At 33.6% G+C, this 22,153-nt stretch overlaps 1 protein-coding gene across 4 annotated transcripts in view; it reads right to left on the bottom strand.

Annotated features, from left to right (window-relative positions):
- Brinp3 (BMP/retinoic acid inducible neural specific 3) overlaps nucleotides 1–22,153 on the bottom strand; it is a 375,633-nt gene that overhangs the window by 137,430 nt on the left and 216,050 nt on the right. For all 4 annotated transcript variants that reach the window (XM_031384426.1, XM_031384434.1, XM_031384442.1 and 1 more), the window contains exons 5-6: nucleotides 13,469–13,574; nucleotides 5,340–5,576 (exon numbers count right to left, since the gene is read on the bottom strand). In XM_031384426.1, coding sequence (XP_031240286.1) covers nucleotides 5,340–5,576; nucleotides 13,469–13,574 — 343 coding nt within the window. The remainder of the gene's footprint in view (nucleotides 1–5,339; nucleotides 5,577–13,468; nucleotides 13,575–22,153) is intronic.

Genomic DNA, 22,153 nt, shown 5'->3' with positions numbered 1-22,153 from the left:
TTTATGTTCCTATTCTCTTCATTTGAAATTACAGCTTATACATGATGTACCTATGTACCAACAGCATTTATTATAAGTGCTTCATTTTTTCTGGACATGTAAAGAATTAATACATTCTATATAATTTTTATAATTAGCCTTATAAATGTTTGTGATCAACACTCTGACATACCCCATGTTGCTATTTTACCTTCAGATTCTTCTCAAATCAAGTGAACATTTTCCTGTAATTAAGTATATTGGAGACATTCTCAGATTGCAAGGTTTAAAAATTAGTGCATTTGTTCTTAAAACTGTCTGACACTTTTGTTTACAGGCTGTAATAAGCATATTATCGAAGACTTGCATATAATAGAACAAAATGACCCCTACAAAAGCATGCTGCTCTAATCCACAAATTGGATTTTACCTGTGAAAATTGTAAGCACAGTGAACAGAAAAACATTTACAAACAAGTTAGCTTGACCTGATGAAATTTGCGACTTACTTTTCTTCTTTTTGTGTGGTAACTGCAATTAGCAGTTTAAATTACTGAGCTATGCACCCTGACATACTTCATGCTGCTATTGGTACCTGAGAAAAACACTTCTAAATTCAGATAATTATCCTCCTAATTAAAGAATCACACACTGATATATCTCAGTTTCAATGAAAAAAATGTTTTAGCCTGTTAATTACTAGCATTTGTTTTATTTTTCAAGTTAAATTGAATCAACCATTTAAAAGAAAACTACAATGTGTCTCCTTTTCTCTTTTGGTTTGGTTTTTGTCTCTTTATATAAAGCATAAAACTATTTCAATTTCTGCAATAATGGTAAGCATGACAAATTCTTATGTCTGGTATCTATAAGTTTTAGAAGCCATAAAACAAAATAATTCTGTTATGGGTTTACACAAATGCATTTGATTGTTTAATTTCTTTGGTAGTTGGAGAAACATCAGTAAGATATAGAAATATAGTTTTTAAATGGTTGTGTAGAGAATTACTTTTAAAGCAGATTTTATCAAATTTCTTCTCCTTCAACTTCATACATCAACACGACACCTTCTGGTTCTCCTTTACCTACCTATCACACACCCTATTAGCCACATTGCCTATTCCTCATCTTCCTGTTTTGGGGTTTCTTCTTGCCTAATGCGTTTAACTGAGGAAATCACATGACCATAGTTTTGAACTATCTATTAAAGCCTGGTTGGATGATCAGTGGCCATACAAATTAAGACAGAAGATACTAGAAGACTAATGGTTCAGGAGAGTTCAGGGATGGTCTTGTGAGACCCTCCCCCATGCAGGCAATTTTCACTGTTGTGAGGTCACTATGGGTCTGTCATGACCCATAGGAAGTCTCTCACAATCATTGTCTTCTAGTTCCTACATTACATGAGCATTATTTGAAAAGATCACAGTTCAAATATCTTTAGACACTACTAGATCCATTGAGACCCTGAAGATTGTGCCCCTCCTATTCTGTATTACAATCATCATTGATTTCATATCTATATGTTTTGCTAGCTTATAATTTGGTTTACTAATCATGGCTTTATCTAGGATAAAACTGCCTTAAAAATAATTTGTTTATTATTTTTGACATCACATTATGTTTTATACATTTTCCTATCCCAACTTTTGATTCTAACTATCTTCTGAACATTTTGCAATATTTATCTTATATTTCCTCGCTTTATTTTATTCAATGTCATTATGGCAAGCAGAAAGAGTTTAGCTGCTCATTTCAGTCTTTTCGTTATCAATTTTCAAAGTCTGGTTTTCTTCCATCTGTTAAGTATATTTTAACTGGCATATTAAGTATGATTTTTTTATATCAGGATACATATGTGTTGCATAATATCAAGACCATTGTTGTTTCTATTGTACCAGTGCTTTATGATAAAAACATCAAAACCCCTTCATCCATTATCCATTGTGACAGTTTTAAACAGTAGCACACCAGAACTTCTACTGTATCCTGAGGAAGCATTCTGGTCCCTTCTGCTTATCAATTCCTTTCACTTACTGGAATTCTTATTTAAATTTTACTTGTGAATAGAATCATATAGAAGTCGTCTTTCTGTGCCTCATTTATTTCTCTAAACATAATGATCTTGATTTCCAGATGTGTTGAAAATTATTGAATTTCATTATTTGAGATAGTGTAGTAGACTCAGTTGGTTTCATAACTACATGGAACATTTACTTTTAAGCTTTGAATGAACTACCATATTGTCACTGTTATAGGGTTGCTATTTCATATTCTCATTGTATACAAAAGTTCACTGCAGTGTTGGCAGCTCCTATTTGGACAACTGCAGCTATTTTTATTGAGTAAAGTACTGTCTTGATGCTTTAGTTTCATTGCCTTCATGATTAGAAAATTTAAGCACATTTTAAAAATAAATTTGTCCATTTATATGTTATTTTTAAGAAAAAATATTTAAGTCTATTTCCTTCAGTTTCTGCTTTGAGATTTTAATTTCCTTATATTGTAAATATTATACCCTCTCCTTATCATTTTCTAAAATTTTCTTCCATTTCTCAGAGTAATCTTTTTGTTCATTCTTTTATTTGTAGTATGGAACTTGTTCATTATGGTTTTATAATATTTGTAGATATTTGTTCCTATTTTCTGTGCTTTAGGGTATTTTTAAAATATATTTTTACTTTTTTGTGATATATCATATCTCCTATTATGTGTTATAATTTTTTGTAGCTTTATACTACTCTGAACATTCAAAATAGGAGGAAAAGCCCATGGTTTTCAGACTCAGCTCTGGGTTAAGATAAATATATTCACTTCTACTGTTTTTTTCTTTCCATTAAACATGACACCACAGGTCCCACTGAAAGCAACCAGGCAAGGAAGTAAAAGGGTGCACAAGATCTGGAAAAAACACTTCAAATCATCACATATTTGACATGACCCATGTTTTTTACATATTTTTGATACTTTCGTTAATGAGTACTCTATTTAAACAATTTCCACTCTACTCTCCACTTCCAACTCCTTCTTCTGGCACCCATCTCTCTCTAATTAATGACAAATTCATCTTTAATTAGTATTATTATGGCTTCCACATAAATATTTGGAATATGATAACCTATGAGGGGTTTGTACCTGGAGAATATTAATCCTTTCAGAAGCCATTGCTTCAGTCAAAGGATGCACCCTAATAAGATTTCTATCATACACGTTGGAGAGTCAAGTGGTGGTGTCATCGTGTAGGTCTGGTTTAGACAGCCATATTCTTAAAATTTTGTGGGTAAAGTTGTCTGTAATGCATAGAACACACACACACACACACACAATCATGCCAAATAACTAAGGTAATTTGATCAAGAAGGAAGCATACTGCTTATGTAACTTAAATTTGTATTAGAATTTGAAATAAGTGATAAAACATGGAATTAGAATAGAAAGACAGTAAAATAGCCCAATAGAATAGTAAAGAGAACTGAGAAGTAAAGCTACATGTATAGTGTATGTGTGTGTCCTTGTGAATTTGATTGGCATCTATGAGCTTATATTTCATAATATTGTGCATAACATTTTGTTCAGTCAAAAAAGTACTATGAAATTTGGTGTTCTCATAAATGTTTTAGAAACTATTTTCATCTTCAATGGATTACAATTTAATTACTTAATATGGCCTATTTTCAATATGTACTCTAAGAGTTGTTCACGTTAAAATTTCTAAAGCCAAACTCAAAGCTGTAATCAAGCTTTGTTTCACATTTGTCCTTAAACAGCCCTATACCACATTTAATTTCAAATCTAGTATTAGTGATTGTAGCATTCCTCTGTATAAGATTCCATTAAACTAATTCAGGCTTTATTAGCTTAACTCTCTACCCATCAGTTTTTTTATCTAGATTGAAATCAAGGCAAAGAATATAAAGTCTTACTTCCTAGTGTGCACTCTCAATAGAATCAGTACAGCCTAATTGGGCTGCAGACAGTTGTTCAGGGTACTTGCCCTGAGGCAGAAGCATTCTCCAATGGCTAGGAAGGTTCTCAGGTTTGAAATCTGCCATGAGTTGATAAATGTGCCCCAAGGAAAAGCAATTGCGGAAAGTCAGAATGTTCATTCATCATTTTTCTCCAGCATTTTCCATCCCTACCTTCATTCTTGTCAAGTCTATCCTTCTAACAAAACTTTGCTTTTTTTTAAAAATACATTTTACTATAAATTTGACAAATTATAATTATCATATACAATTTATTGTTAAGATATACAGAACTATTGTGGAGTAACTAAATCAAAATAAGTAAAGTATCCACTATCCCCCACAATAAATAAGACTTTTGTTGATAATATTAGGAGTTTCATCCAGAAATTTTTCAAATATACAACGTATTTCTATTTCTATAGTCACAAACTATGCAGTAACTTTCACATTTTACTATTTTTGCCTAACTGAAACATTGTGTTAGTAAGCAACTATTCCCTTAAAACACAATATCTGTTCTCTGTTTTTATGCCTTTATTCTTTATTTTGATAAAAATAAACCTAAGGGTATTGATGCTCTCCAATGCTATTTATTGTTGTTGTGTATAATGTCATGCTTCACTTTGTTTGCTTAAGGATCATGTATTCCTAGCACATTTTTACTAAATTATACTATTCATAATATATTAGATTTATTGTTTCTAGCTTAATTATATATTATCATCCATTGTCTTTTAAATATTGTTATATTAATTAGAGAATTTTTTTACCTTCTATTGTTTTAAGGTTTTATTATAAGCATATTTTAAAACATATACTCTCAAAGCAGAAACACATGATTATAAGATATGTAGTTAATAAGAAGCAGTTCAAAAAGAATATGTAATACCTTCCTATATAATAAAAAATAATGGAAAATCTGCAGACCATTAACATAAAATGGCCCTAAATTTAATTAAAAATGTGGTCAATTTATGGCGAGTCATCATGAGAATCATGAGACTGAAAACACACAGCACATGCTGACAACTATTCACTCACGAGTGAAACTCAAGATCTCCCAGAGTATTGCAGAGAAACATGAAAAAGCATTAGATGACAACCCCATATATTAAAATGACAGTACAATTTCTTAATATGTGGTTAACTTCAAACCAGGGACAGGTTGTACTCTAGTACTAATAGCATAAAAGCAATACATAAAACACCAATATCCTTAGTGAAACACTTATCAAGCAGTAACAAATGCAATCTAAACATACACTTAAAAGACTGGTAAAAATTAAAAACTTTCCAACCATGAAATGAAGCATGGTTTCAACAGGAGCAATCACTCCTTTCCTCATATTTTTGAGCCAAGACAAAGTTTATGGTAGTAAAATCTCTGTCTTACCTGAATCTTCAAAGTCACTGTTGTAGGCTTTCCATGTTTCAGTTATTCGAAGAAGATTCTCTTCCATGGCTTGAATATCCATGGAAGGGCAATTGCATTCTGGGAATTTTGGACCACAGTGGCACCAGCAGTCATTATCCTTGCAGATAAACTCCCCCTCAGAATTACAAGCAATGTAGCTCAATGCTGCCTGTACAAAACGTTCCTGAAGGTAGTCGGGAAGGAGAACTTGAAGCCCTTGAAAGACAAATGAAGTGATCAAGTTTGTGGCCTCAAACATAATCAGAAAACACTTGTTTACAACAACCCGAGTAGAGATGGTAAATGTTATGATTTTAACCTATGAATATATCTCTACTTAATAACTATCATTAGGAAAATTATCAGCCTGCACAATTTCAATACTCAAACGTTCCAGGAATATAGAATCTCAAAATTTTCACAAATGATTAGTATTGTACTCTTTATAAATCAATCTGGTGGATCCTTGATATAATTGATTAGGGCATTTGACAATGTTTTACAAATTTATACTAACCCTACATATTTGAAGATATATGATCACTCTTAACTGCCTCTGATTTCAATAACTTCATTTTACTTTTAGTTTAATCACTCTGTCAAAACCATAATAAAATAATATCATTAGTTGTGTTCTAAGAGTTGCATCAAAGATAGGATGGCAGACTTTAACGCAGGACACAAAAAAGCCTATCTCATATGATTCTATTGTCTAGGAACAAGGACAAGGACTGAGTGGAGAGGAGCAGATGGCCTGACATTGTTCCTTCACAGCCCATTTCTTTGTTGTGTGTAAGTCACCCCATCTGATACAGTTCATTACTCTGTTAGATGCCAGTTTGGTAGTTACTATCTCTTTAGGGAATTGCTATCTGAAAGAAACATTAAACCTAATATTTGAAACTTTCCATTTAATGTATTTTGAGAAAAATATAGTTTCAATTTCATAATCTTTGGATACATAAAAACGTTTTTAGAAAAAGATGAAATATTCTAACCAACCCTCACATGATGACACATGCATGTCACTCAGCAACTGAGAGGCAGGTATAAGGAGATAAAGCATTATAGGCCATCCTAATTTATATAACAGGATAGAGGCTAGCCTAAGTTACTGATGACCTAGAAAAAAAGAAAAAGTAAAATGAAGGACAAAAGTGGCAGAAGGAATGAAAGAGAGAGAAAGGGAGAGAGAGTGGGGGAGCGAAGAACAGAGGAAGGAAGCAAAGAAGGAAGGAAAAGGAAGGAAGGAGGGAGGGAGAAAGGAAGGAAGCAAAAAAGGAAAGAAGAAAAATAGGAAAGAAGGTAGGAAGGAAGCAAAGAATATAGGAAGGAAAGATGGAAAGATACTAGGCCTAAGAAAAATGGTTAGTAACTAAAATGCTTGATAGGAATTTCACCACAAATATGTCCACACATGTTCATACACATTAGGAACATGTAGCCACATACACATGATTATGCTTACACAAACCCATGTATACAACATGCATATATACGAAAAAATAAGAAAAAATCAAGATAGAAGGAAAACATTTAATAAAAGTAAATATAAACATTTGGAAAATTACACCAACACTAAACAAGGTTTTCTACTGAAGTTTCGATAATATTTACATTTCTTACATGTCAAAATCTATTGGCTAGTTTCACCTTGACTTTTGCCTATGAACCAATTTTGTCAAAATTAAGCATTAATAGTCAGGGGAAAATGAACTTCACAAACACATTGAGAATTGCACCTAGGTCTCTGTATCAGTTAAGCAATAATTCAATGGATTTGCCAGTAATTCTACACATTTATTTCTTTGGAGTCATATTTTATAATTTTTAATTTAAATAGAAATATTTATTGGAAAGCTTATTTGAAAGATCATTGCTTGTAACACTAAGGATGTGAAAATGACTGATATGACACTCTCCTATCATAGGCAGTATATTTAATAAAAATAACATTACTGTATTAAATAAAATGATACATGTAATTCAACAGATACTAATTGGGTCAAAAATTACATTAGCAATAGGAAACAACAAACAGATCACTAAAGATAGCATCTGACCATTTATGTGACACATGAATGTTTTCAAACTTCTGAGGTTTAATTTTCATCTCATAGGGTGACCATGATAAATCACACATAAAACCATAAGAGATTCAAAGTATTCACATAGTGTTGTCTCAGTGTAAATGGACAATAAAAAGGCAGAACAAGAAACATAAATTTGGAGTCATGTTATTTATATTTCTGTATGAGAAAGAGGTCTATGCAATTAAATTATCTACATTTAACTGACATATAATAGTATGTGGTACTTTGATGGTATTTCTTAGGAGATATATAGAGAAAAATATGAATTACAGCATTAAGGGACATATCAAAAGGCCACAGTTACTATATATTTGAAAAAAAGGAAATATTACCTTAAAGTTGACCTAGAAAATTCCTCTTATCCATTAATTAAAGCCAATATATCTTTTAAAATATTATCTGAATGTTATGTGTCAGCTACAAGGAAAGCCATCAATAGTCCTACTTCTCTGTATCACCTAAGAAATGTAATGACAGAATGATAAGAGATCCACCATGTTTCAATAGAGCCATTTAGAACCAACAGAGAGCTGGGCCTAAGGTCTCCTCATGCTTGCTACTGAAAACCACAGTAACTATCCCATGGCCTGTGACATCCTAGAACCTAGAGGAGAATATACAATCAGTGCTTTCCTAAATCAGTATGACACATAACACCATTCTGAATAGCTATCCTCATGACCACAGGCAACAGTAGCTTTCAGCCTTCTTCAAAGAAGCTTCCTTTTGTCATAGAGAAAACACATTTCAGAAATCACAACTTTTCAAAATGAAAAGAGCAGTGGACGTTAGGTACATTGGCAAGAGCCAAAAGAACAGAAAGTCTCCTGATAGTGTCTCTTGTTTGTGGCAGAGAACCTGAACACATGAGTTCTCAACAATAAGGTTGTCTAAGTGAAACCTAAAAAAAAAGTCTCACACTTCCTGGAATGTGAACATAGATGGTACAAAACCCAAAAATGCCCCTAGATGAAGAGTTTCAATTTTATGGCTACTGAAAAAGAAAGAATCATTATTTAGCACAATCCAGCCACCTGATACATACACAGGTCCAAGCAGTCAGCCAAATCACACATACACAATCGCACACACACTACACACACACATGCTCCCAAGCAACAGTACAGCAACTCCGTGCGTTGTACTTATATACCTATGCAAGCACACAAATATATAATAATAATAATTAAAGAAAATATCAGTGAATTTGAGATAAAGCAATGAGGAGAAAAGCATAAAATTGTGTGACTATAGTACATGTAATGAAATAGTAAAATACATTTTAAAATGTGAAGGAAATAGAATAGTAAGATCATTAAGATATATACACTAGCATATAAAAGAGATGCCCAGTGCATTTGTCATTTTCACACACACACACACACACACACACACACACACACACACACACACACACACACACACATACATATACACACACACACATACACACACACACACACACCACACACACACACAAACCACACACACAAACCACACACACACACATACACATACATATACACACACACACATACACACACACACATACCCACACACACACACACACACACACACACACACATACACACACACACACATACACACACACACACACACCACACACACACACAAACCACACACACACACATACACACACATACACACACACATACACACACACACACACACATATACCCACATATATCCTTGAAGTCATAATTCTATTTCATATTTCAGTATCCCAAAATATTTTATTTCATCATTATATTTTCATTAATTATATGAACTCACCTACTAAAACTACTAAAAATGTAAATTTTAGCAAAGAATTTAAGTTGCTCACTGTACTATATTATCAGCATTATTATAATATATATTATACTACATAATAATTGTAATAATTTTAGAATAATTTTAGAATTTTAGAATCTTTAAAACAAAAATCTTTTCAGCATATCTCTCATAAGAACAATTCATAAGTAATTTCACATAAATAAGCTTGTTTCAAATGGTTTTCAAATGTCTATAAATGATTTTCAAATCAAGTGTAAATGGTTTATAGAAATTCTTTTTAATTTTAAATAACTTTTACATAAACTTGACTCCCTAGCCCTAAGTGTCTTTTGCTTACCCTTTTATCTATTTACTTAGAGTCCATAATTTGATATGAAACATCCACAATATTAACTACAGCATATGTATTATAAGTATGTAATCAAATATGTAAGTAATGAACATTTATGAATTTAGAGTTGCATATATAGCTTCTCTAATTTTTCATAAATTTTGTTCTGTATCCTTATAGGCAATGCAAGTATACAGATTCTAGTAAAGGTATAAATTGAGATATTTCCTACTGGAAAACATTCATTTAATTTACTTCTATTAAAATATTGACTTGTACACATCAATATATAATTTTTAATTATTCATTTAGCTATTCCATAGGTATATATTTATATACTTCAGGGCACATCTTTGTGTAAAGGTCTTGCAGTGCCTTTAGTGCCCATAAATGAATAGTATAATCATTAGGATTAGGATACTGTCAACCGTGAGATGCTCATTGTGGATGCTGCCTACTGAACCTGGGTGTTCTAGAAATTTATCAAGTGTTTCTAAGCACTGAGGAATCTCTCTAGCCTTTTCATGTGTTAGTACTGACACAATAGTATTTAATGTTATTGAAATAAGTTTACTACAGTTTGGCCTGAGCATAGGGTCCCCAAAGAAGGAGATAGAGAAAGGACCCAAGGAGATGAAGGGGTTTGCAGGGCCCCATAGGAGGAACACAAATATGAACTAACTAGTACCCTCAGAGCTCCCAGGGACTAAACCACCAATCAAAGAGTACACATAGATGGGCCCATGTCTCCAGTCCTATATGTAGCAGAGGATGGCCTTGTTGGTCATCAATGGAAGGAGAGGCCCTTGGTCCTGTGAAGGCTCAATGCCCCAGTGTAGGGGAATGGCAGGGCCAGGAAGAGGGAGAGGGTGTGTTGGTGAGCAGGGGGAGGGGGAGAGGATAGGGGGGGTTGGATGGGAAACCAAGAAAGTGGATAACATTTGAAATGTAAATAAAGGGAATATCTAATAAAAATAATTAACAGTTTTTACACATCTATACATCATGAGAGTTTTGTTATGATTATTTTCCTTAACTGTGTTTTTATTAATTTCAATCTTTGATTTTTTTCCCCCAGTAAAAGTCTATGTTGGGAATAACTTTTTCTTTTCCTTAAGAGTAAATGTGTATAAGATGGCCTTTCAGAATAAAAAAAAAGTATCTTTGTTTTTGTTTTCCTAAATAATACATCTGAATTCCTCTGAAAGTGAATCATTTGAGTTGAAACTTCCCTCCTCCTTAGAAACATAGTGAAAATAAAACTCTCTTCCATATATTTATAACCAGCGTTCACATCTGTCTGTACAGATCTACTGAAACACCTACCTGAGGAATTGTGGGCAGACAAAAAGAGATTATGACACAGACACCCAGGAAGATATTCTTGGGCAGAAGCAGTGTTTGTAATTTGCTACTTGAGGTGAAACAGTTTATCCAAGCTTTCCACAGATGCACAGGCAGGAAAGTGGAAAGAAACAAAAACAACTGGCAGAAGAAGGAGTAGATAATGATATTGCTAATGCAGAAGGGGGATGGGATACTGCTGTAAGCTAGCCAGAAGGATGAGCCAAAATGAAAATGACAGTCCTTATAAACTGACATGAAGTCACAAAGATGGGAAAGAGAGTCTCCAGGCTAATTTTCTAAGGCTATTGTAAAAGGGATTTTACCTTTGAATGTACAGATAAAGTTGAAAGAGACAATTGAAAATAGAGCTGTGGGAGGTAGACAGAAAAGAGAATGACATACTGGGATTTTGTGGCTTATATGAACTGAAAAAGTATAAAACATCAAAAAATCAGAACTCATTCAGTTCATTATGTTTTTCAATATAGTCAGCTGACATTTTTTTTAAAGAAGTGTGTGTTTTTTTCCACAAGTGTGTGTGTGTGTGTGTGTGTGTGTGTGTGTGTGTGTGTGTGTGCGTGTATGTGTCTGTCTGTGTGTCTGTGTGTTTGTATGCAGAGGATAGAGAACCTTTAGGATTTTGTTCTCTCTCTCTATCATTTGGTCACCAGGAGCCAAACTCTGTTTTCAGACTTGGAGTCAAATGTCTCTACTCACAAAACATCTGTTTAAATTGTTAAATTGTTTAATCATTCATAGATGATGAAATTAGTATTTTGTTCATAAGTGATTTCCCTAAGTAATTAAATCAAACTGTCTTTTTATAGATTTCTTATATATTTTGATCAAAGGTAATAAACTCATGAAAAACTCAATGTCTCATTAAATAAAATGTTCCATATAGAACCAACAGTAGTGTTAACACTGTGTTTTCTAAGTAAGGAAAATATTGCAGTAACTTTAAACCTCAAATAAATAATAAATTCTTTTAATTAACAGTATTTAAATATTTTATACTGTTTAAAGTAAGTAGTAATTATTAAACATTTAGGATTCTTTGAATGTAAGCAATTATGGATACAATTTCTTACATTTATAGAATTGGAAACTAGACTGTAATTTATAAATGATTTTATGTAAAACAAAACAAAACATAGATCTAATTTATAAAATTCTGAAAGTGAAATGAAAAGGAAATGAAGTAATATTAACTTTGTCAGTTATTTCCCATTTTGGACAACACAGCTCTTCATTAGGACTGTCAGGCCACTCCAAGTTACACTTAAGTTAATGTGCATTTTTGCCTTTTTCCTTTAGAAAATATTGACATACTTTATTTATTTAGGATTGTTTGTGTATGACTGAATGTGTGTGTACATCTTATGTATAAAGTAGCCTACCATAGTCAGAAGAGGACATCAAATCCCCTGAAACTGGAATCACAGAAAGTTATGAGTTTCTATGTGGATAATGGGAATCAAATCCTAGTCTTCCACAGTAACAGCAATTGTGCTTAACCACTGAGTCATCTCTAGTCACTTGCACTGTCTCTTGCTTTTATGAATGAAGAACTACCTATTGTTATGTCTACTTTTAAGATCACACACATACATACACATACACATATACATACACACACACACATACACACACATACACATATACACATACACACACATATACATACACACATACACACACATACACACACACACATACACACACACATATACACACACACACATACACACACAATTGCCAGGGCTTTCAGAAAAACATCCAAAATTTTATCATCTTAGAATGCTATTGAATAAATGGACAAATTATCTCAGCCATCACAAATCAACCTGAAGTTAAGTAATGAGAATACATGTAATTTGATGTAATATACTCTATACATCTACTTACTGGGAAACTAAGGCATCATGGCCTGCTGTATTAAGTTAAATTTAAATTACCCTTCATATTTTTATAGTATGAATATAATTGATTACAAATTGTATAAAAATTAGTAAAAGAAAACATGGACTATGCAAGCATATAGAATGAGCATAAGATACACTAGAGAACAGTGGTCAACATTTAGAACAAAACTATTCTCCATATAATAATTAATAATTATTACTTAATTTGTGAAGAAAAATAAGTTGATATTTCTTCACATGATCTAGATCTTCTTGTCAATAACTTTGAAAACCTAGTACATATATGCTGGGACATCTTTTTTTAAGGTTTGTTATTATTTTTAACCATATGTTTTATATACATATATACATGTGTGTGTGTGTGTGTTCAGTTATGTATAGAACATGGCAGGTGTCTAAAAAGGCTAGGAGTTTCAGGTCCCCTCAATCCTGAGATCCAGAGAGTCATGAGCATCCCTATGTGAGGTCTAGGAATTTGACTCTGGAAAAGAACCAAGTTCATTTAAATCACCTTCCCAATACCAACTGGTTTATTTCCATAAATCCAAAAGAAATTATAACCAGATAGCATGTCATCTAGATACATAAAGCATTCATGAAAATTTAACAACATACCTTGCAACTGAATTTTATTCTCAGGACTCTGAACCAGAACAGAGCTGACAGAATCTAGGTTGTCATAGTTACTACAGCCAAGAGGACCTGTCCGTGTTTCTGTAACCTGATTAAAAACAAAAAACAAAAAACAAAACAAAACATTAAGTTTATTAAATAATTCATCCCATTCTAACGTTCTTTCTGTTGAGTATGCTTTTCTGATACTATAGTATTTGATGGCAAACATCACTGAAAGTTTTGATACATAGTGGACAACAGCAAGAGGGACTTCAAAGCACAATGATAAATTAAGAAACACGTTTCCAGAATTTTTTTCTCCTTTTGAAAATGCCTAAATCTAATACATATAAAGATCACTTTGAAAAAAATTTTAATATCTTTTAGATTTCTCATGAGCTGTGTTTGAAACCAGGTGTCATTTAATAGATTAAAATAAAATGAAAGACACAGACAGCAACTTATTAATGATTGTGGTACAGTTTTAAAATGCGGGAATGATAGTGTCTAAGTATTTTATTTCATTTGGGAGACAGAATCTATTAAAAGCAAGGAATCATGTCATCTACATTATGGTACAAATTGATTCCTGGTTCAGAGTGGTGGGGATGGTAGTACAGGGACCTGCCATGGCTTGATGGCATGGGGAGAAGTGAGTGCTGTATGGCATGTGACATTTCACACTCACCGTGAAAGGTAAAGTTGAACCTTGTCAAAGTTTTCTTTATAAAGAGTTTGCTATGTGAATATGATAAGCTTGTATTCGATTCTGTCCCTGAGTGTTTACAGAAATTTTATTTAGACTATCCTATTATTTTAAGTGAAGTTATAAAAGCAGTAAACATTGGAAAGAGGCTTTCGTGTAGCTTTCAAGTTTTCTTTCGACTCCCTGGACGACTGTGACCTCCCCCAAGCTGATTCAGACCTTGCCTAACCACAAGTCTCCAGCCCACCTAGGGTGAGGCTTCCTGACTTAAACAAAGCCCCTTTGTTTAAAGTCAACACAAAGGTTTAAGTCACCACTTTGCGGCTCTCCAAGTTCCAGCTAATAGCTGAATTGCTTTGCAGCCCTCCTGCAGAGACTGAGGAAGAAGATGCTAAGTGGGCCCTGAGATGCTGGCAGACTGTGGGAGGGGTTTTGCCTGCCTGCTTGATTCTCAGTTGAATAATACACTTGGACTGTGAGCAGAAACCATTGCTGTCTCATTTTTTATTTTTTCTCTCGGCGTCCATTCCCTGAACTACCCGCAGGCCACTTACTCTCTTCCAGAAGAACCCATTCTAATGTAACTGCTGGTGGCTGCAACATACTATGATTTCATTTATTTTACAATTCTAGAATTTTATAGAGCACAGATCTATTCCTAAATTAAAGAAATATTACTATAATTGTGTGAACAAATGATAGAGGCTTATGTTTGCTTAGATTAAATGAATTGTGTACAGAAAGTTAAACTGAAAAACAAACTTCTACCATAGTTAATTTAAAGGTTATAGATAATCAAAATACTATTTAATATATACATATGTAGTAAAACCTTCCTATCTGGGCTAACAGTACTTCTCCCCAATAGCTATAGACTATCTGACAAAGGCTGCTAATAAAGGGCTTGACAAATCTCCTTCTGGGCGTTTGTTCGGGGTTGTCCAAGAGACTCCCAAAATAATCGAAGTTTTGTCTCTTCTGTTGCCCCCTGGAAGTTGGAGTGAATCCCTATTGCTGAAGACACTATGACTCTGAACATGTGATCTTGAGGACCTGAGCTGGACCTGACCTAAAAGTCTCCTGCTTGACAACTAGATTTCATGGTATCAGAGTGCTCCATACATGCCTTTGATGAATGGAAGCAGTCAGAATCTCTTCCTTGTTACTACACCCGTGAACTAAAGCACGTTTTGACAGTAACCAACAGTTGTCTAATTGTACTTAATAACCTCAATGAGCAGGAAGTCATCCTTCCTACTGAAAACCTAATAAGTTACCCAAGCCTGCGTAATGAGATCAAGGATATTGGAGAAGGACCTACATCTGTCACTTTTCCAAACCAGCGTATTTCTTAACTACATTCTAAATATTAGTCTTTATACCCACAGTTAATGTAGTTCTCACTCATCAACCTCCTAACAACAGATTAGAAATCATTACAGAAAAAAACAAAAACACAAAAAAAAAACAGTCCAACAATTATCAGAGAACAAGAAAATCTGTGTGTTAGCATTGGACCTCCAAAGCCTATGGTGTCGCATGGATGGGTCTCACAGACCTGTTGCCAGGGCAACAGCCGCCATAGTCCCAGAATCCATTGGGCTCACCTGCCACCTTTACCTGCGGCCACTATGTCAGAACCTATATATATATATACAGGGAACATTCCTCCATCTCTCTCGCTCTCTCCCTCCTCTCTTTCCTCTACTGCCCCCTCTCTCCCTCTCAAACCTCTTACACGTGGAACTGTTTGGGCCTAGTGTGTGGTATATTCTGATGGGACCCAACGTTTTAATACATCACTGTGGAGCCAAGTCCCAACCCATAAATCAATTACAACAACCCTTTTTCAAAGACACAGACATCATAGAAGTAGAGAAACTGAAAGTTTTTCGAAAGAAAGAGAAGGAAGAAGTTTACTGGGAGATTTTCTGCTAGAAAAGTCAGAGACGCTACATTCATGAAGTCTCATTAACATGAATGCCTAACAAGATGTGAACAAGGAGGACATCCACATATTGCTAACATGGAATGATGGTTTGTTAATGGAATCTCAACACTAGAAACTGAATAACAGGCAAGTGAAGAATACTACTGAGAACAGGACAGAATTTTTCCCCAGGGAAGAGACCCCAAGTTATCCAATATGAAGTAGCTAACCCTGATAATATATATATCACTAACATTATATTGTCTGATTCTGGTAGAGCCTCTTTGATGACAGCTACACCAGGCTCCTGTCTTAAGTACAACATGATATCAGCAAGTCAGAGCTTGGTGCCTATACATGGGATGGATCCTGTAGTGGCTATTCCTGGTTGTCAACTTGACTATATCTGAAATGAACTACAATCCAGAATTAGAAGGCTCACCTGTAGCCCTAATCTGGAGACTAAAAGATACAAGTTTCCAACCTGAATCTTGGCATGGAAATCTTGAGGCATAGTGGCTATGAATCCCAGAAGACTAAAATAGGAATATCTACAAGTTCAAGGTCATCTGGGATTGAAGGTGTGTAGGCACACACCTTTAATCCCGGCCACCCCTTTTGCTGGAGACCTGTATAAGAACATTGGAAGAAGAAAGGCTGTGCCTGCTTGCCTTGTGGGACTGAGCAACTGCTGGATCCTTGGACTTCCATTCACAGTACTGCTGACCATTGTTAGGAGTTGATTGTTGGGAATTGAACTACAGACTGTAAGTCATCAATAAATTCTTTTACTACGTAGAGACTACCATAAGTTCTGTGACTCTAGAGAACCCTGACTAATACAGATCCCTAGTTGGAGCAGTCTCTGGATGGCCTTTCCTTCAATCTCTGCTCCATTTTTGTTCCTGCAATTCTTTTATACAGGAACAATTCTTGGTCAAAAATTTTGAGATGGGTGGGTAGCCCATCTCTCAACTGGATGCGGTCCATCCATCTTCCCATTGTTGGGCATATCAGATAAGGTCATCCTCATTGGGTCCTAGAAGCTTATCACATCCCTGGTGACTGGGACTTTCTAGGGGTTTCCCTGTCCCCCACCCCCACTGCTGCATAATTCTACCTATTGTCTTGGCCCTCTGGACTTCTCTCCTGTCTTCCGTCATACCTGAACATACCTCCCTTTTTTTTTTCTCCTAATTCCCTCTTTTTGCAGGTCCCTCCCTTTCTCTGCCTCCAGTGAGTATTTTGTTCCCCCTTCTAAGTGGGATTGAAGCATTCACACTTGGACCTTCTTGCTAACTTTATATAGTCTGTGAGTTGTGTCATGGGTATTCTGAATTTATTGGCTAATATTTACTTATCAGTGAGTACATAACATATATGGTCATTTGGTTCTGGGATAACTCACTCAGGATATTTTCTAGTTCTATCCATTTGTCTACAAATTTCAGGATATTCTCATTTTAATAGCTGAGTAGTATTGTATTATGCAATTAAACCACATTGTCTGTATCTGTTCTTCTGTTGAGGGACATATGGGTTGTATCCAGCTTCTGGCTATAGCAAAAATGGCTGCTATGAGCATAGTGGAGCATGAGTCCTTTTGATATGGTATAATGTCTTTGGGTATATACCCAGGAGTTCTATACGTGTGTCTTCCAGTAGATCTATTTCCAATTTTCTGAGGAACTACCAGATTGATTTCCAGAGTGGATGTACCAGTTTGCAACCATATCCACAATGAAGGAGTGTTCCCATTTCTCCACACCCTCACCAACATTGGAGGTTACCTGGATTTTGATCTTAACCATTCTGATTGGCATAAGATAGAATCTCAGGGTTGGTTTGATTTGCATTTCAATGTTGCCTAGGATGGAAAATATTTCTTTATGTGCTTCTCACCTAGTTGAGACTCCTCTGTTGAGAATTCTCTGTTTAGCTCTGAAACTCATTGTGTTTTAATTGGGTTATTTGGTTTCCTGGGGTCTAACTTCTTTAGTTCTTTATATATTTTGGATATTAGCCCTCTGTCATATGTAGAGTTAATGAAGATCTTTTCCCAATCTGTAGGTTGTTGTTTTGTCTTATTGTATTGACCATGCTCTTTGTCTTACAGAAGCTTTTTAGTTTCATGAGGTCCCATTTATCAATTCTTGATACTAGGTCCTGAGTCACTGGTGATCTGTTCAGAAAATTTTCCACTGTGTCAATTTGATCAAGGTTATTTCCCCCTTTCTTTACTATTAGATTCAGTATATCTGGTTTTATGTGGAGGTTCTTGATCAACTTGGACTTGAGCTTTGTACAAGGTGATAAATATGGCAGTTTTCATTCTTCTACATTCAGACTGACAGTTAGAAAAGCACAATTTGTTGAAGATGCTTTCTTTGTTTCCACTGTATCATTTTGGCTTCTTTGTCAAAGATCAAGTGTCCATAGTGTCAAGTGTCCTTGGCTTATTTCTGTGTCTTCAATTCTATTCTAGTGATCAACCTGTCTGTCTCTGTACCAATACCACAGGGTATTTATCACATAGTGCTCTTCTTTATAACTGTTTTTGGTATCTATACAGTTACTTTTGAAAAATACAATGCACTTACTTCTTATAATTCCAAATTATAATTATCGTGGAACATGTAATATATATATATATATATATATATATATATATATATATATATATATATGTAATATATATATACACACACACATATATATATGTGTATATACATATACATATATTTATGTATATATTATATTTATAGCTATAGGTATACATTTTTAAATTTGTCAAATCTAAAGTAAATAATAAGATAAGAATGACAATTGCTTTACTATTACAGAATGTTAAGGAAAGGAGTACAGTCACATAGCAGTGAAAAATTACACCCAGTAAAATAAAAGGAGTTGTTCCATGCCTAATTGAGAAATTTTCAAAAATATCATAATATAAAGGATGTATTTATTTACATTGAGTGTAAATTTCATTGCCTTGGACAATAATATATATATGCAGTAGCAAACATTTTGTGTAATTATATATTAACTTTTAAACTATCATAATTTTGATTGCCACTCATTTTAGTATTATGACTGTATAATATGACTTGAGTACAATTTCTATTTATTTGTTGATCCTTATTTTTGTAATGTTGAACATTGAATATTGTATCTGGTGTATTATTAGCAAGTTTTGTTCCATTCACTAAGAGATGAATTTTATCTAACATTACTTTTATTATTGGGTTTTTATGTATAACATTAAAAATTAGGACATTTTTGACAAAACTGATTATTACTTCTTATAAATTTAATATAAATATGGTCATATAAATTAATTTTATAATCAACAATGCACATTATTTTTAGGTCTGCTTTTTATGATGTTCAATGTTTTTAACAATGTTAGAAAATATTCAAAGGAAAGAATTTCTTATTTCTTTTCTGTTCTGAAAAAGACATCAGTGTGTCTCTTTCTCCTGACAGTATCTTGTCATCTTTGTACTATTCTTTGGTTACATGACTACAACACATAGAGAGTAGCAATATTATTATTTGTTCAACCTGCCATTTTCAATAAAAACAGTAATAAATGTCGGTGTTGGAAATGCAGGCAACTAGATAAATGACTAGCCCAGAGGAACAACTGCTAATATTTTCCCCCACGTTTGCTTGTTTACTGTCAGAGTTTTATTACACATGAAATTACTTGAAATGAGAAGTTTCGGTTCAGAACTATTGTTTTCTCTAGCACCAATACATCCACAGTCATTTTTCTCTTTCTCAGATTTTTAATTTCTTATTATCTTGGTTTTATTTTTCTTTGAAAATTTCATCAAAGTATAAATTGTGTTTTGAAAATATCAAATCCTTATTCCTTCCATTTTGTCCTAGGCACTTTCTATCCTATTTCCCTCCTAACTTCCTGTCTTAATATCTCTCTGTGCATATACATATCTATGTATCTATGTGTCTGCCTATCTATCTATCTATCTATCTATCTATCTATCTATCTATCTATCTATCTATCTATCTATTTTTGTTTCTTAACCCTGACTTTGATCAGCACTTCTCAGATACAAACATGAGTAAGATAGTTTATCATCTATCAAGATAAACTGACTAGATTACACCACACTGATCTACCAGACGTTCATAAGAACTCACACAAGCCTTTCTTATTGAAAGGATACACTTGTATTTCACAGTTAAAATTGGTTCTACCAAAGTACCTTTTGAATAATTATACATTGCTTTGCTTACGTACAGATTAAACAATGGACTATTGATATAAACCAAGTAACTCATTTGCAACAATATAATACCTAAATCCTGAAGCTAAAGAGGACATGAACCTGTGAGTGAATTGGCGAACATGGGAGGTGTTAGATGGAGAGAAGAAACAATAACATAATATGAATACAGTGCTACTTAGATGTTAAATTCTCAAAAAAAAAATAAGTGGCATACCTTTTTTAACAAAGGTCTGAAAAATAGAATAGTGACATACTACTATGTACTTTACAAATGATTAAAAAAAGGAGGAAAATGAATATTGTTGATAATACTTCAAAAGTAACTGTTTTCCTAAAAACTCCACTGAAGAATGTCTTCATAAATAGACAAAGACATAACCTCAATGTTGAGGATAAAGTAACAATGAATATGCTAACAAGTATGCAAAGACATTCACAGTGAGGACATTCTCAATATGCAGAACCAGTTAGCAGTGCAATTTACAATAATGTCACAATTGCTATCAGTTATTAATATAATGTGGAAGTAAATTGAGAACTTGACTTCTGTAGCAGAATTTTAAAGCAATGGCACAAAATGAGGACAGGTTTCAGAAATACAATGTTACAGAGGTAATACTATGTTAAATCAGATGTTTATACTAGATGAAAATTAAGTAAATGGAAAAACAGTAAATAAGTAAAGACAATGGTTTATTGTTACATGTTAAATGAATTAGGCAAAAGTAATTTAGTGTGTGGAAGTAACAGTAAATAGAAGTTTTGTTGACTTCTAGGAAGTTTCTTTTTGATGTACACAACAGCTGCAGAAATGATCTTATTTTGAGCTCTCTGTTCTGTTTTTATGTTATGTACAAATAACTAAGTTGGTTAATAGGTTATAGCTTATTAATTAATGAAGTCTGTTAATATTTTTTCAAGGTAAAAGTCTGAAGCCTGTGTTTTGGATTTCTATTGGCCTGTTTATGCATTTGTCTATCAATAATCTATGTGTCAAAGAATAGAGAGACAGCTAAGTGCTTAAGAGCATTGCTGTTGTTCAAGAAGATCTAACTTCAGTTCTCAGCATTGAGATGACCACACATAATATCTGAAACTTTAGCTACTGAGAACTAAGACCCATTTCTGGCACCCAAGGGTGCCAGCCAAAACATCTACGCACATAAAATTCTGATCAAATAAATCAGTCAGTCACCCAATCAATCAAACAGGGTCCTGCTCCACCTTCTTACCATAGACCCTATGCTTTATTATGACAATCATAAAGTTATAATACAATCAACATATCCTTTGTATGTTTAGCTCTCATTTTCTTATTAATAACTATGTTATATCTCAAATAGGGTAAGAATTCAGTACCTTTAGAGTAAATGACAAGCACTTAATTGCTAAACTTTTAACGTTTATCTTGGAGAAAAAAGCATCAACATGAAAACACAAATCTAAAGCTATATGGGAATTATAGGAAACACCAATCTTTTCTGCTACACATAAAAATATTTTACCAGTATATATTCCTAAAATTATCGTATTTACAAAAACTGAAACCTGATGATATCGAAGAGGAGAAAAGACTACTATTTATTCAATTGATAGTGTAGCTTTAGGATTCTTCTGGTTTGCAAGAGAATGAATACTGAATTTAAAGGTACTAGTTTCATTTTCAGCTGACAGTTATTAACTTATTTCAACATTAATTAAGCTTTTAAAATTGGATTGTGATTCAGTGTTGAATATACTTCTTTATCTCTTGGAAATTTTTCTCAAACTTGCTTTTAACCAATAAATGAATT

This window comes from Mastomys coucha, unplaced genomic scaffold, assembly GCF_008632895.1.
Source record: "Mastomys coucha isolate ucsf_1 unplaced genomic scaffold, UCSF_Mcou_1 pScaffold1, whole genome shotgun sequence".
Classification (NCBI taxonomy): domain Eukaryota; kingdom Metazoa; phylum Chordata; class Mammalia; order Rodentia; family Muridae; genus Mastomys; species Mastomys coucha.
This window is presented reverse-complemented; position numbering and strand designations above follow the sequence as displayed.